This window comes from Falco biarmicus, chromosome 6 (assembly GCF_023638135.1).
Source record: "Falco biarmicus isolate bFalBia1 chromosome 6, bFalBia1.pri, whole genome shotgun sequence".
Classification (NCBI taxonomy): Eukaryota; Metazoa; Chordata; class Aves; order Falconiformes; family Falconidae; genus Falco; species Falco biarmicus.
This window is the reverse complement of record NC_079293.1, coordinates 66,064,879-66,081,828: the sequence shown is the minus strand read 5'-3', so window position 1 is coordinate 66,081,828 and position 16,950 is coordinate 66,064,879. Positions and strand designations below refer to the sequence as shown.

Genomic DNA, 16,950 nt, shown 5'->3' with positions numbered 1-16,950 from the left:
TATGAGAATATTACAGGTTGAAAACTGTTAGCTGCTGGCACTTTGGCTGAATGTTTTTATATTTGAAGCTATGTGGCACACTGTGTATGCTACCCCGGGTGTTTCTTCTAAGATTTTTTTCATTAGCAAGGATCACACACAAGTGCTGTGTTTTGCTATACCCAGCATTTTTAGGTGAGGAACAGCATGGTTCGTGTTGCTCTGGTAGCCTGGCTTGGTGTGGTGGTCTGGCTCTGGTTGTCCTTGTCTTGCCACTGTCTCTGTGAGGAGGCATCCCCATGCAGATGTTCTCACAGAATCACAGAACAGTCAGGGCTGGAAGGGACCTCTGGAGATCATCTTGTCCAGCCCCCTGCTAAAGCAGGTTCTCCCAGCGCAGGTTGCACGGGATCATGGCCAGGCCGGTTTTGAATGTCTCCAGAGAAGGAGACTCCACAGCCTCCCTGGGCAGCCTGTCCCAGGGCTCTGTCGCCCTCAGGGTAAAGACGTTTTTACTCACACTGAGATGGAACCTCCTGAGTTGCAGCGTGTGCCCATTGCCCCTTGTCCTGTCCCTGGGCACCACTGAAAAGAGCCTGGCCCTGTCCTCTTGGCACTTACCCTTCAGATATTTGTAGACACTGATGAGATCCCCTCTGAGTCTTCTCTTCTCCAGGCTAAACAGCCCCAGCTCTTCCAGCCTTTCCTCATAAGGGAGATGTTCCAGTCCCCTCACCATCTTCATAGCCCTTTGCTGGACCCTCTCCAGCAGTTCCCTGCCTCTCTTGAACTGGGGAGCCCTGAACTGGACACAGTTCTTCAGATGCAGCTTCACCAGGGCAGAGCAGAGGGGCAGGATCACCTCCCTCGACCTGCTGGCCACGCTCCTCCTAATGCCCCCCAGGATCCCATTGGCCTTCTCGGCCACCAGGACACACTGCTGGCTCATGGGCAGCTTGCTGTCCACCAGAACTTCCAGGTCCTTCTCCACAAAGCTGCCTTCCAGCAGGTCAGCCCCAGCCTGTACTGGTGTGTGGGGTTATTCCTCCCCAGGTGCAGGACCCTACACATGCCTTGGTTGAACTTCATTGGGTTCCTCTCTGCCCAGCTCTCCAGCCTGGCCAGGTCTGGCTGGATGGCAGTGCTGCCTTCTGGGGTGTCAGCCACTCCTAGTTCTGTATCACCAGTGACCTTGCTGAGGGCACACTCTGTCCCTTCATCCAGGTCACTGATGAGTCAGTTGAGCAGGACTGGACCCAGTACTGACCCTGGGGCACACCGTTGGCTACAGGCCTCCAGCCAGGCTGTGCTGCTGATCAGAACCCTCTGAGCTCTGCCATTCAGCCAGTTCTCAGCCCACCCCACTGTCCACCCGTCTAACCCACACTGCCTGAGCTTGGCTGTGAGGATGTTGTAGGAGACACTGTCAGAAGCCTTGCTGAAGTCTAGGTAGAAAACATCCGTGGCTCTTTCCTCATCTACCCACCAGTCATTCTGTCATAGAAGGCTATCAGGTCGGTCAGACATGATTTGCCATTTGTTGAATCCATGTTGACTACTCCTGATAACCTTCTTTTTGTCCGTGTGCTTAGAGATGACCTCCAGGATGAGCTGTTCCATCACCTTTCCAGAGAGGGAGGTGAGGCTGACTGGCCTCGTGGACAAGTGGTTTTCCCCGAAAGTCACAGAGGATGAATGTGGGAACTACCTGCATTGATGCAGTACAAACTGGAATATCAACAAATGTTATTTTTTAAAAAATAGCAGTTCTCCAGCCAGTTGGGAAAAACCTGAGGAAGTAGGCAGTGGCACCTAGTTACTAGAAGTTAGCAACAGATTGTTGTCAGAATCAAAATATATTTAAAACATCATCCGTTAAATAATAAAAAGCTCCTTCTTCCTTAGACTGAAGAACTGTTATGCTGCAACTCAATCCACCATATTTTGATGGCATGATAATCCCTTAGAAATGGACAAGTTTGTAGCTGAGGCACTGACCCATACTTCTCTTGAGTACGTCTGCGAAGTCTGGTCTGCTGTTTTAGCAAATTGTTTAAAACATAATAGTTGCTATTTTGAACTGAGGTCCATATGATTTCTCTTTTCATTAAGTGATAATCAAACCATGTCTGCTGTCTGCGTGTGAGAAGAACTTCAGGCATGTTTTCCATTTCACAATCTGACAAAACCCACAACACTTAACAAGAGGGAAAAAAAGGCATTTTGTATTGAAAAGAATGGTTTGAAAAAAGCTGGGCTCTATTTCTTTATACATCAAATGTGTCTCCAGTTCATTTATGTCAAGCATCCATTTATCCTAAGGATGCAAGTGTGAGATGCTTGTGAATGATTTGTTGATTGATTCATTCTTTGCCCATTTAAATCTGGAATTTCTTCAGTGTTTTGTAAATGAAGGGCACTTATCCTAAATAGTTTGATTATGCTGTGGTCCTGTTGACTTGTGTTTTTAAAGCATGCTGGTAGAACAAATGTGATTTTATCCTCTTTATAGATATACCTAGTCATTGCCAAAATTTAAGAAAAAAGAACTCCTGCAACTTTTAAAACTTGATCATCTTTAATGTGGAGGAATAGCACAACTGGTTTTTTTCACATGAGTATGGGATGACTCCAAAAATCTTTTGGCTTGCACATATTAAAAAAAAGCTAACCCAAAAGCAAACCTGGAAGCATTCTCACTAACAAATACTACTTGCTTGTCCTTTCTTTGAGGTGTATTTTAAGCCCAAGATCAGCAGAATGAGTGTAATGGGGTTTTCATCTCCATTGTTTTGGTTTAAATCTGGAGTCATTTCATTAGGGGTGCCATGGGCTGGTTTTCTCAGCCTCTTTCTCATTCTGAGGTCGTTATCATTGGTTTGAGCCAGCGTGGGTTTTGGATGGTAGATGTTGCTGAGCAGTGCAATTGGGTAACGTGCAAGAGCAGACAGTACATGGGCTCCCCTGAAAGCACTGTATTTCTTGGCACCCTGTACAGCATGGGGTGTCCAGCTGTGTACAGCAGCTTTACACAACGCCATGTCTAGCCATTTAAAGGGACAGGGATATTGTCGTGTAGTGTGTCACATCATGTTTTGAAGAGTGTGAGGATACTATAGTGAGGGGACAGCTGGCCAGCTGCTGCAGTACGGGCGTTATTCTGGTGCTTCTAATTGAGAGAGAAAGTACAGCTTAGTCATTCACAGAGTGCCTGTGGGAGAGGAGCAACAGCGCTTGCAGCTTTCTCAAGAATTATTGTAACAAATACACAACACACATGGCCATGAAGAATTAAAAAGGACATTTGCAGAGGCTGCAATGAGTGTGACTACTGCACCGGTCAGATTTTTGCAGTGTCTTTGCAGTTTTTATTTCAAGAAACTGATGGCAAGATTGCTGATAGTATAGTGGTTTGTCCTGAGTCAAAAGTAAGGAGGAAACGTCTAGCTCCTTGGAGCTGTGTCACACTCCTTTCCTTAGGATGCAGCTTTTGAGGGTGTGGAGATGGGCACCAGGAATGCACAGCTAGGCAAGCACAAGGCTTGGTGTACAGCAGCACGCTGGCACACTGCAGTCACACTCCAGCCCTCCTGTATCCATCACCTGAGAAACCTGTGGTGAAGTCCAGGAGGGCCCAATGCTTTTATTCATGTTGCTGTTTTCATGTGATATTGGTTTAATGGTTGAGATTTGAGTAGTAAAAGAAGTGGGGTGCTGGTCTTTATGTTCTGTTTTGTTCCTTTCTTGCAGAATTCGATCCGGCACAACTTGTCACTCCACAGCCGATTTGTCAGGGTGCAGAATGAAGGTACCGGGAAAAGCTCTTGGTGGATGATAAATCCAGATGGTGGAAAAGGTGGCAAGGCACCCCGGAGACGTGCTGTGTCGATGGACAACAGCAACAAGTACACAAAGAGCAGAGGGCGGGCAGCTAAGAAAAAGGCAGCCCTGCAGACTGCCCAGGAGACGAGCGAGGACAGCCCTTCTCAGCTCTCCAAGTGGCCAGGGAGTCCCACCTCCCGCAGCAGCGACGAGCTGGATGCATGGACGGATTTTCGCTCCCGTACAAATTCAAACGCCAGTACGATCAGTGGCCGCTTGTCACCGATTTTGGCAAGCACTGAACTAGATGATGTTCAAGATGACGATGCTCCGCTTTCTCCCATGCTTTACAGTAGTCCATCGAGCTTGTCCCCATCGGTAAACAAACCATGTACTGTGGAGTTGCCTAGGTTGACTGATATGGCCGGGACAATGAATTTGAACGATGGACTGACAGATAACCTCATGGATGATCTCTTAGACAATATAACACTCCCTCCCTCCCAGCAGTCACCCACAGGAGGGATGATGCAGAGAAGCTCCAGTTTTCCTTATGGTTCCAAAGGTTCAGGGCTGGGTTCTCCGTCAAGTAGTTTCAACAACGCCGTGTTCGGGCCATCGTCCCTGAATTCCCTCCGCCAGTCACCCATGCAGACCATTCAGGAGAACAAGCAAGCCACCTTCTCTTCCATTTCTCATTACAACAACCAGACGCTGCAGGATCTCCTCGCCTCTGATGCACTTAGTCACAGCGATGTCATGATGACACAGTCTGACCCACTCATGTCACAAGCCAGCACAGCTGTGTCCGCCCAGAATTCCCGCAGGAATATAATGCTCCGCAATGACCCCATGATGTCGTTTGCAGCACAGTCCAGCCAGGGCGGTCTGGTCAGTCAGAGCCTGCCCCATCACCAGCACCAGTCCCACAACTCCTCTCTTAGTGGCAGCCGTGCCTTGTCCAGTTCCATCAGTAACATAGGCTTGAGTGACTCAAGCAGCTTGGGATCCACCAAACATCAGCAGTCACCTGTCAGTCAGTCTATGCAAACACTTTCTGACCCGCTCTCAGGCTCCTCTTCTTACTCCTCTAGTGTGAACCTCCCAGTCATGGGACACGAGAAATTCCCAAGTGACTTGGACCTGGATATTTTCAATGGGAGCCTGGAGTGTGACATGGAGTCCATTATCCGCAGTGAACTCATGGATGCAGATGGGCTGGATTTTAACTTTGATTCCCTCATCTCAGCTCAGAACGTTGTCAGTCTGAATGTGGGGAACTTCACTGGTGCTAAACAGGCTTCATCACAGAGTTGGGTACCAGGCTGAAGGATCTTTGGGAACAGGGAAAATGGGCAAACAGGTCAGTGCCCCATAGATGTGGTAAAAAAACCTGATTCCTTAGTTTTATTGGAGTTTGCACCAAACCCGTAATAGTTAGTGCACACTAATAATATCAGTTTGGCTTGTGATGGCTTGCTGTGTCGGTATGCAACAGGCACAACCAAGAAACTTTTGGAGGTGTGGAGGGAAATAAGGGTAAGCTATAAAAGCTGTTTGGCTGCACCACTGTCAGCATGCATCTGATGCTGTGCGTCCTTCTTAATTTAGGCATGAGAAATGTTAATGACAAATCAGGCAAAGCAAGGTGGAATACTTGTGGGTTTTAGGAATCACAGAGCTTCAACTTGTCTTCTTTGAAGTTGCAACAGATGATTCTTCTCTGCAGCTGATGCCGTGTGTAGCCGAGCTGTTACGTAGGCAAGAGGCTTTGCTATCAGTGGCACAGGAGGAGGAGCATCTTTGCAAGATCAGTGCATGCACTGAGGATCAGTGTGTGGGACAGATCTGGACTGAATTAGAGTTGTACTGCTGCTGTGGTACAGCAATGCTAGCAAAGTTGTTTGGGTTTTTTTTTTAGTTGTATTTTTTTGAAAAAAAAATGCAGCAAATGGAGAAATTATATACTGAAATAGCAAAGGTGGGATCCTGGTCCCAGGAATGTTCTGGATTTAATGTTTTAAATATTCAAAAATTATTGGTCCCCTCTAGGACTGCAGTGGGTATCATTTTCTTTTGAATTCCGCCAAGAGATTATCTGTAGGTCTGGGTTCTCACATAGGTGCTTTTCAAATGTTAGCCTCTTCAGATTAATTTTTTTCAGATTGATGTGGTTTTTTCCATTGCTTCTTTTCCACAGCTGGGGGCATTTGAACTTGTAAACATTGTTTCTGTCATCCTTTTGCCATTCTGCAGGCTCCTGCCCATACCGCTGCCTGCTCACACATACATATTCACTGACTCATAGGGTAGGTGCCACACAAAGTGCTCTTTCTCCTTTGTTTATTTATTAGTATAAGGGAGTAGATTTCAAAATATAGTAGGATAAAAGGATACCTATAAATTATTGAAAGTGTTCTGTTAACTTCAGAATAGTATGTAGACTATCCCAGTGGTAAGGTTAAACGAGGCATTCATTCAGTTTGCCGCTTACTTCCAACTTTCTTATTCTCTAGATGAAGGATGGAAGGAAGGGAGTTGGTGTCATTTGACTTTATCGTGCATAATTTGCCCCTTTCATCTTTAATTGCATTTTCATTCTCTGTTTCACAGAAAGATATTCAAGGGGAAGCTTTGCGGTAGGTGAGCAGCAGTGGTGAACCTCCTGAATGTCTTCCTGTGTGTATGGAGTGCCACAGGAGATGTGGGCTGTGATCTGTTGTCTCTGAGGGAAAACAAGACGGCACAGGAGTCCTCTTTTCAGTCTTTCTGCAAAGCTGCCTCGCTCCAATGGAGCAGTTGGTTTGCACAGTCCTTTGTTGGTGGGAGGACTTCCTCTGGTTCTTTCACGTCTTCTTACTGAAAGCAAGAGTATTGCAGTACACAGCCAGGAGATGGGCTGCAGAAGACACCATGTCCTTCTGACTCTGCATGAGATGGCAGCTTGGCAAGGCCAGGGACCACAGCTGGATTCTGGTTTTCCTTCAGTCCCAGTGCTGGAGAATTTAAGGAGGGAAAGGGGGAAAAAAAAGAATTGACTCAAGAACCAGGAAGCAAAAATTTGCAGAAGGTCGCACTTGCTGACCAGTTCTCTCTTCCTCCAGGTGCATGAGCTGTTTGGATTTAAAAATACTTTTTGCACAAGGTAAAAAAGCAGGCTGTAGGAACTTTTATTGCTGTGAAACATCCAACAGTACGGTCTGCCAAATGGGGCCTAAAACCCAGATGTTATTGACAGCTTTGCTTGACACAGGCAAATAGGGCAGCCTCCTGCTTTCATAGCTTTGGTTGCTGTGCATGTGTAGAAGCCGCCTGTGGGGAGACCTGCCTAGGCAGCACGGAGGAGGCACACCACGCCACCTCCGCACCGATGCTTGCTGCTGCCGTTTCACCCTGGCCTTTGCCATTCACAGAAAACACAGCCACCGTGATCTTCTTCAGGCTGCTCCCTCTGAATAAAGGAACCGACATATCTGTGCGAACAGAGTCTCGTTGCAGAGGACAGATTTATTGACAAGACAGCTCTCCTTGGCAGATTACTGTCCATTCATCTGTGGAAGCCTCTTTCCCTTTCTCTGACAAGTGGACTGGCTGCTGTGAGGTGCCTCTGGTATCAGGTGCAAGTGCAGATGATTTCTGCTGAGCTGGTTCATCATGCACCCTTCCTCAGCTGTTAGGCAGCTCTGTTTGAGAGTTTGTCTCCCTATGAGCATCTCATATTTTGATAGGGGCTCCTCCCGTGACATCGGTTGTGGTTGTTCTGAATTGCTTTCTACGTTACTTCTCTGCTTCCCTGTAGCAGTAGGGGCCCCTGAACTAAAATCTTCTCTCAGCAATGTTCATGACCCCAATAATGAATCTTTACAGGCTTAAAGACTGGGGAACGCTTTCAGCAAAACAGCCTGGCGCTTGCTCATGCTAAATCCATTTCACAAGGGCGGCCAGGTGTGTTTTGCAGGCAGGCAGAAGCAGTTACAATGGATTATTGGCATACCTGGGAATAGTGAGTGCTGTGTTTTCTATGAAAAATAAGAGAAATGTTGGAGTCAGTTTTCGGGAAGAAAAGAAAGAAACCAAATATATAGGTATTTAGTTTATACATACTGTAGGTACAGAAGTGGGGTTTACTTTGGAAGAAAATCAACTACAGTTTCTTCATAGGGGAAGTAAAAAACCCATGCAGGAGACATGACCGTTGCCGGTTTAGTGGCTGGGCACGTTTGTTGCACACAAGCCTGTGCACGGTCCCTGGGGAAAGCCATGCCTGGTCCCACTGGGCTGACCCTGTGCCCATGAGGCTGGCCATGCCCAGCCTTTCAGAGGGCTCTTATTGAGGCTTGTAAATGGATTTGGGTTTGTTTTGGTTTTTTTCTCTTACAAGAAGAAAAGGAGAAAATCAATGTTTATTCACTCAGCCATAATTTTTGCCTCTTAAGCTGGCTGGGGCCTCTGCTCCTCTATCTCTGCCTGCTTCCCAAGAGCACTGGATATGCCCTCCACCCACTCAGATAATCACCACTTTTTTTCAACTTGTTTATCAGTAAATAAAAATGTCACTATGTCCCCACCTGTCTCTAGAATAGCTTTTATTTTGAATTTAATGGGTCCTCTCTCAGCCTGGGGTTCCCACAACTCTGCTCTTTTCTCCGTGGTCCTTCCCAGCAGGCAAGTTCCAAGGGACTTGGTGTTTGCCAAAGAGTAGTCCCACACAGACTGTCAGGTGGTGACTATTTGGGACGTTTGCTGCTGTCTGGAAGGTCAGAGCCAGTGATCAGCTACTGCTTGGTCAAACATTTCCTGTGGCATCAAAACCCATTCAAGAAGTTGTTTTTACCTGGATTGTTTCAGTGATCCAGTTTATGATGGCACTGCACAGACAGCGATGCTGGCAGGGCTTGGGCAAGGGATGGAGGATGGCTCAGTGCGAGCAGGCCAGGAACTTCTTGAGCTGGTTTCACCGTCTGAAAAACTCACCTAGCTGCACTTCCGAGAGTGATTTCAGTGTGCTGTTCAGCAGGATTCCTCTGGGCTCTGTAACAGAGCTGTGCTGGAGTCAGCTGACTTGTTCAAAAATTGCAAGTAAAATACTTGATCAGTTAAAGTCATTCATTTTGCCCTAGCATCATCTATGTCCCCCATCATTTTACTGTAGCAGTGGAGTGCACAAACCACTAATAGCAACGTCATGGAACGTTTGCAGAATATGATGATTAACATCTCTGATAAAGCAAAATCCTAAGAAACATAAAATGCATCTTGGTATTTCATTAGTCTGTATCAGTTTGGACTACTTGCTGATTTGTTAATTGGCTTTCAACCTGTTTCTGGGTGAAATGCATGCCAAAGACAAATGCATAGGTCTGAGGATGACTTACTATTCACTACAACGCTGTCTTAAAAGCTGAAGTAGGTAGCAAAAGATCTGCATTTGGATGGAGTTTCAAGTCGGAGAGCTCTGGACCATATGCCACGAGAAAGATGACACTTGTTCTTTACCAGAAATCTTCTCTTCTGCTCATGACAGCTGAAATGTGGAAACCAGAATTGGTGGACCCCTTGCCTGAGGGTGCTGACTGCTTCAGGACCATAGCTGTGATTCCTCCTCTCTTGTTTTCAAAAATGAGGCCTTAGAGGTGGGGCTGGCAGGTTTCTTACATGGAGCCAAAGTGGGGCTAGCTGCCGTGCAAAAATCTAAAGGAAATTCAGGAGCAGCAAATTCTAACAGGTTAGTGGTTAAGGCGGTGGTATGCTTCTAACGTTTAAGTGTTGTTTCAGCCAGCCCAAGTTTTGAAAGGTGGTTTTGTGACTAGCTGAACATCACGCGTGCCAAGTTTAGTCTTTGAACAAAAATATGTGTATAGAAAGTGTATTTTGCTGGGAACAGGGATCCCATTAACTCCAAGGAGGGCCTGCCCCAAGCAGGCATCTCGCTCCCCTGGCCCACACCAGCAGCATGGGAGCAGACTCAGCACTCGTGGCCACTGGGGAGGAGGAGAGGGGACAGCTGGGGAAACCGCTGTGGGGCTACCTGCTGTGCATGCCGCTGGCCGCTGTGCCCCTCACAGCTCACTGCGCACAGGCCAGCCCTACACTTGCAGTAATGCTGTGGCTTATGCCGTGTGAAGGCAGCAGGAGCTGACACACAAACACAATGAATTGCTCACTCCTTCTGGGGGTAGGGCTTTTTGGCTTTGGTGGTTTTTTTAAAATCTGGTTTTATGTTTTGGGGTTTTACTAACGGAGGAAAAAGATCTGTAAAAACCAGGATTGCCTCCGCAGGCTTGTGTTGCAAACATACAGCATGAAGCCGGCACAGTGGTCTGATCCTGTGGTTTGGGTGTTCTTCTGTTGGTGTTTTATATAGATATATTTTTTAGTACCTCGTACTTTGTCATGTGATTCAGCAGCAATAATTAGGCAGAAACTTGCTGTCCCTGCAGATGCCAAGATTACAGGATGACATACTCTCACCAGATGACAGCACAAACTGGTATTTTTAGAACAGCCCGCATCAACTGGTCTCCCCAGTGCTTTCCTCCCTGGATCAGCAGCATGCAGGTTTTATTACAGAATGAGTCTTCACAAACTGTCTTTTTTCATGTGACTGAGCCATAATGACTGTTTAGAGCTGCAGATCAGTGCTGGTCCCCAGCCTTGCTGTTGCCTGATAGCTGGGATGCTTACAGGTGGTTTTTTTTTTTTTCTTTCCTTCTTTTGAGCCAGACTTGAAGAAGTGTGTAATAAGAGATCCTTTTTAGAAATACAGCGTCATGCAACTGAGGAAAGGTCAAGATCTTTTTTCATAGCAATTCAGTACTCAGTCAAGGTGATGAACTGACAGCTGCAGAGGTTTAAGTCTTGCGTTGATGATAGCCAAAGAGCACAGGTAGAGCTCAGGCAGCAGGAGTGCACATATTTGAGCAGTACCGTACGTAAACAGTCAGCCTTTCTCTCCTGGCCTGGGGAGGGAGGATGAAGGAAGAATGCTCATGCAATGCCACCCCAGGCTGCCGGTGGAGGGCCTCCAGTAGGCTGCTCTCATCAGCACTGTCCCTGATGGAGTCCCACACAGCACGTGGGGACACCGTGACCCCATTAAATCGGGTACCTGTGGCTGGGTGGTGGGAACGCTCCGCTCTGGTCTGGTTTACAGGGGCTATTTAATCAGCTTTTCCACTCAGATTACCACACGGGGTGGCAGTTGTTGGAGTCTGGCGGAGCGGACATCTGCTGAGCAGTAATCGGACGGAGACGCAGCTCAGCTTACAGAGGCTGCTGTGTAGCTGTGGTTGTTTGCTATTACTCCAGGAAAAAAAGCCAGTTTTCCCAGCTGATGCTGTGGAGAATGGCTTGCGTTTATGCACTTTCGCAGCTGAGTTGAATATCTTGCCCATTGTTTTTCCCTTGTACTGCCTGCTTATCCTGGCTTTCATAGGTAATTTATTTCATACAAATGTAGAGAAAATCTGGTTTTGAGGAAGGACCTTCCCTCTCTTGCCTATTCTGCCTTTTATAAGTCATGATAGAGGATGTCCTGCCTTATGTCAACGTGGTGGAAATCGTTTTGTTGAGACCTGTGTGAGCATCATTGGCCTGTCATTTTCAACTTACTGCAGAGGAAAATGAGAAGACAGCATAGCAGGGAGGATGTTTTTAAAATAGGCTGGGTACCTGGCAGAGGAAAAGAAACTGTCGATGAGGACATTCGGAATGAAGAGTATATAGTGTGTTTCCATAGCACTATAAAGCCATAATTCAGGGTGTTTCCAGTCATGCAGGTACCTTTTACTCTAAAAAGTGACTCTTACTCTTCAGATTCAAAAGTGCAAGCAAAATCCTTCTCTGGGCCTGCACAGGTGTAGTAGTTATCCATCCTTTCGTGACCCACAGTATAGGTCTCGTTACCAGTGCTCCCTGGTGCCTAAAGAAGGCACCGTTTTTCCAGCTGGTGTACTTTACCCCTAACAGAAGATGTATTTTGCAAGGATTTTTGGCCTTCTTCCTCTAGTCCAGCAGCATCCTACCTAAAAGGTGCTTTGTTGAACACCCATGCTGATGTCTCTCGAATCAGTGGCAGTGTCACCCATAACTAGCAGGTTTTCCACTCCACTCGTCAGGCCCCTGAACAAAAGGCAGAGGATAAAATTTACCGTAAGCTTGTCAAGTGAAAAACCTGAAGACCTTGTAGAGAGATGATGTCCTGCCTCTAAACTCTTCTCTGTTGGCCAGGGCAGAGGATTGAACCCAACCAGATGTGATGGATCTCAACAGCAATTGGGTATCGGCAGTGCTTGTGCTGGAAAGCCAGCATAACTGCACACTGACATGTCTGTAGGTGTAAAAACAAGTGTGTCAACATGTGGTCATCTTGTATGGGCAGCAACACAGTGACATATGTAGCGAAGTCTGCATGCACCTGCTCCTCTTGTAAGCAAGCGCAAAATTTCCTGTGAATTTGGTTGTTTGGTATTAGGAAAACCATGATCTACTTTTTCTTTTAAGTGTGTGGGCATGGGTGGACCAATTCTCTCTGGGTGTCTCCTTTTCATCTGTAAAATGGGTAGGAGGGACCTGACCATACCACCCACCTTTGAGGTTAAAATGAACTGCCCAGAGGAGTGGTGGACTCTCCTTTGCTGGAAATATTCCAGACTTGGCTTGACAGGGTGCTGAAAAACTGAACCTAGGGCCCTGTCTTCAACAGAAGGTTGTACCAGATGATGCTGAGTCTCTTCCAGCCTGGACTTTTCTATGAATCTGTAGACAAGTAGGATGTCAGAATAACACACATACCAGTAGTTGTGGTACCTCACCACTGTTCAGGGCAAGCCTTTTGTCCCACGGAGCTGATACAGGGTTAGAGAATGTTCTGCTGTCTTTAGTTATGTTTACTTCCAAAATACTTGGTTGTCTGCTATGGTTTGCAGTGTTTCTTGGAGTGGAAGAGCAGCAATAAAAGGAAAAGAGACACTTCTGTGCTTTACGTGCCTGTGCGAGTACCAGCACAGCAACTTTTTAGGCTCCCATAAGTCTTAGTTCTGTGCCAGTGTTTTTCCTCTTTCTGTCCTTCTCCCTCACTCTCTGCCCCAGAGTCTGAGCTGAAAAGATCTATTTTTATGAGTAAAACTTAAAGAGAAAATGCGAAGTTGCAATGCGCCTGAAAGTTCAGGAAAGAAAGCACATGAAAGCTGCTAACTCTTTTCTCCCCCTGGGGCTTTGCACCCAGACCTCAGCATTGTCTCTCAGCACAGAGCCATCCTAGTGCAGCATACACTAAGCCTGCAGCGTGTCGCTGTGCCATACCTGCCATGGCGTTAGGTTTCCTAATTTTATTCTGCTTGAACAAAAAACCCTCATGCTGCAGTTTTGTCATTGTAGAAGGATTGCCCACAGTAGCTACCTTCCTTCTTGTTGCTAAACAAACACTGTGTATTCTTTAGTCTTGAGCTGTGAAACCTAGGGCAGAATATTAACTTGTAACCACATGTAATCAAGTCTTGCTTTTTGAGCCTACACCCGTTTTGGAGTAGAAACTCTACTGCTGGAAACTGTACGGTACATATCAAGGGGCAGAAGCACCAGAACAAATGCACATCTGCCACTAAGGGACACACATTTCCTTCAAAATGTTTGCATCCCAAGTCTCTGGGCAGCAAAAGTAGTTACTGAGATTTCCTGTCCCTGGGGAGTTGTTAACGGAGTGGTAACAGGGAAAACACTTGTTTTACAAACATCTCAGTGGTGCTATTTTTCAGGATGCGATCCACACAACAAACCTTCCAGCCAGATCAGGAGGTCCTTGGTAGGCTGCTGTACAGAGGAGCTGTGTGTTGGTAGTGCAGTTTCTCATACCATAATTATGTAAAGGAGCACATAACTTTTCTGTTAACAGAAAAATACATGTGCTGATTGTTAATGGTAGCATCCTGATAAACGGACCACCAGTGCACGTTGCTTGTGCCTCACTCTGGGGAGCATCAATGCGTCACCTTTCTATTCTGAAGAAATTTCCTGCGCTACGTAATTGGCACCGTTGGGAATTCAAGGGAGAAAGCAACAGACAGCAGATGATCCTTCAGAGCTGCTCTGACAGTGCATGAGCTGGTGTGGAGCTTGGGAGATGGCCATCTGGTTAAGTGGTGAAATGATGTGAGACAGAGGTGAGAAAATGTTGTGGCTGGAGGGAAATCACAACCAACAGCTCGGCCACAGAGTAAAAGCAAGAGTAGCATTTCTAACTGGTCAGTAGCAGGGTAGAGGATGGGAGGGCAGAGGAAAGGACAGAAGAAAGGGGCATCTCCCACATAATTACAAGCTGAAGAATTAGAAAATAGAGAATTACTTGCTTTTTGTTTCACACTCTTCCACCAAATAGGATAAACAGGTTAAGCATCCAGAGTTCAAAATGTCTGTGGGATGTGACAAAGCAGGAGTTTGACCTCATCCCTCACTTAACGCTTTTTCTGTTTCTCTTTTAAAGTAATTTTTTCCACCAACCACATGCATATATGCTTACATAAGCTATAGCTTGATATAATACTATGGACTCTTCTAATGTCCAGAGCAGCCATAGTGGCATTGCCTCTGCTTCCAGTGTGTGTGGGCGTGTGTGCGTGCCTGACAGAGCCCAGGTGTCAATGCAGTTGCGAAGATCACCCTCCAAAAGAAAGCCTTTACTTTCTTCAGAAGAAAGTCTTAAGGAATTCTTAAGAAACTTAGGAAGGAATTCTAAGATTCCTCCTCTCTTTCCATTCCCTGATGGTTGAAAATAATCATCAGGTTTGGCAGAGGAGCTTTTCAAGGGAGAACTGAATTTCCCAGAGAGTGGCTTAAGAAGTACGGGCAGATGATGTTTTCCAGTAGTGTCCTCCACCCCCTGCCCCCCCCCCCAGCCTAAGAAACAAGAAGACACCATGCCACATGTAAAAGGGAGCTCCGTGCCTTTGCTGTGGCAAGTTGGCAAACACTACTCTAACCCACTAGCCCTGATACACTTTACCTTTCACGTATCCCTTGTTGACCTCTGTTCTATATAGTCATCACTCCCTGTGCTCATACTTCAGCTGCTCTTGTCCCCCCAAACAGGACCCAATAGCAAAGGCCAGGAAAAAGGATCAAGTGGGGACTGGAGTAATTTACCTAGAGAGCTGTGTGCTGTCCTTAAGGACAGCATCGTCCCAGCTCACGAGAGGGGAAACACCATCTGCCTCTGCAAACTCAGGGTGACACTCCAGAGGATGAGCTTTTCCTGTGGCTGTCAGGAATGGGAGAAAACCTTGTGGTGGCTCAAGATGCAGCTGGAGATATTTGGGGGCAGGGAGAGAGGAACACTGGGGAGTTGTGGTTGAGGACCACTAGTAAATGGAGATGTAACTGGAGTGCTTGCTTCCCTGCCCGATACAGTTTTCATTGCTCTGAAGCAGCAGGCTGCCAACTCAGGGTTAACAGGTTTTTTGTGGTGAGACAGAAAGTGAGAGTGTGTGGGTCTGTTATGGACTTTAATGGGGTAATTTGAAGGCGGGCAGGTTAAGACTTTGAACTACTTCTTTTCTTTTTTAATCTGTTTGCAAAGTCCATGTAAATAGAGCTGTGAAAATGGACTGTGATCTGGTTCTGCTATGAACAAATTTCTTCTCAGCTGTGCATCTGTCTCATAAACAGTGGCACTGTATGAAGGACGGGTGTCCTCAGGAAAAAATATCGGGTGGTGCCACTTCCACAGGTGATGATGATCATCATCATCCATCCTCTGTTTCTTTCTCTCATCACTTTGTTTCATAGTATAATATTTTACATATATTTTTAATTTAAACATTAAATAAACACTACTCTGGGGCTTCATGAGGAGTTTCTGTACTTGTTTACTTTTAATTAATAGCTCCATTCAAAGTCAGCAAGACTTCTCACACATGCTGAAGTTAAGCCCACGCCCAGTGTAACTGGTGGCTGCATGACAGCGAGCCAGCTTACCAGGCTGCGGCGTGTGGGACCCAAGTCTTGCCTTTTGATGAGGTTGTCCTTTAGGAAGTCACCCATTTCCAGCCCCCCTGTTGTTAAGGCTTTGAGGAGAAGTAGAGAAAGGGCATGGACTCATTTGAGCTGTATAGAAGCCACTACGCATAGAAACCCCCAGGTTTTACTGGGGGCCATGAGGCCTGTCTGGGTATCTCGTGCTGACCTTGTTACAGCCATCAGGACACACTTATCAAATGGAGTCGTTGCCAGGCAGTCACATTAACAAACGGCTAGCGTTAATTTGCCCTTTGAAAACGGAGAAATCAATATGTTGATCCAGTCGGAAATCCCTTTATTCACAAAACAGTCTACCCCAAACCCCTCCACATAATTAAGGCTAAAGCCAAATTTTGTTTGGGTGAATCGTGCAATCTGTCTGCTCCCTAAGCTGTGCTGAATGAAGTTCTCCCCTAATGGTGCAGGGAGCAGCTGTCACGCTGTTGCTCTAATAACCATGAGACAAAATGATTAAATTTCCATCAATCATTTAGCATTATCAGAATAGGTCATTTTAATAAAATGTTGTCATAGGATCAGTGCCTGGCACCTTAGAAAGGAGAGGGGCAGTGATAGTCATCTCGTGACAGCCTTTGAGTGATCTGCCTTGCAGGCGATGCTGGTCCAGGTTAATCCAGTAGTCCTCCTGAATCCACCATTTTTCATAAGGGTGTCTGATACCAGGTTCTTCTGAGAGTAAAGACGTTCCTGTAATCAACTCAAATGACTTTTTGGTTTCAGCAAGTGTCCCCTTATTCTTGCAGTGTATAAAAAAAATCACCAATGCTTCATCTCAGGGAAAATCCTCAACAGGTTGTAAGCGGGGGAGGGGACTAAACCCTGGTTCCAGAAGCCATTTCAGAGCTAGAAGTTACATGCCCAGCAGCTTGGACGGCTACCAAGTGGGCTTTCCGAAGATGTGAAGGGATTTCATGGGAACGTTTAAATGTACATACTTTCCAAAACCCTACTTAGTGCCTGCCTGTATCTTTAAGCCACTAAGTGGCTTAAGCCTGTCCCCTTGGCCCCCTTGGTTGAAATGTTCATCTGTTTTCAGTGTTTTACCTACTTACTGTGTTCCTTCATAGTCGTCTCCAAGCTGCATAAGGTGTCTTTCCAGCGTCTTTCCTTCTGCAG

The 16,950-nt window shown here is 46.4% G+C and overlaps 1 protein-coding gene across 4 annotated transcripts in view; it reads left to right on the top strand.

The window, feature by feature from the left end:
- FOXO3 (forkhead box O3) overlaps positions 1 to 16,950 on the top strand; it is a 102,310-nt gene that overhangs the window by 80,536 nt on the left and 4,824 nt on the right. For 2 of the 4 annotated variants that reach the window (XM_056343695.1, XM_056343696.1), the window contains exons 2-3: positions 3,730 to 5,164; positions 6,415 to 8,327. The exons of 1 other annotated variant lie outside the window; for it this stretch is intronic. In XM_056343695.1, the coding sequence (XP_056199670.1) occupies positions 3,730 to 5,130 (1,401 nt within the window). In that variant the 3' untranslated portion in view covers positions 5,131 to 5,164; positions 6,415 to 8,327. Of the gene's footprint in view, positions 1 to 1,577; positions 1,701 to 3,729; positions 5,165 to 6,414; positions 8,328 to 16,950 lie in introns of those variants that run through there. One more of the 4 variants, XM_056343698.1, reaches the window with a different exon arrangement.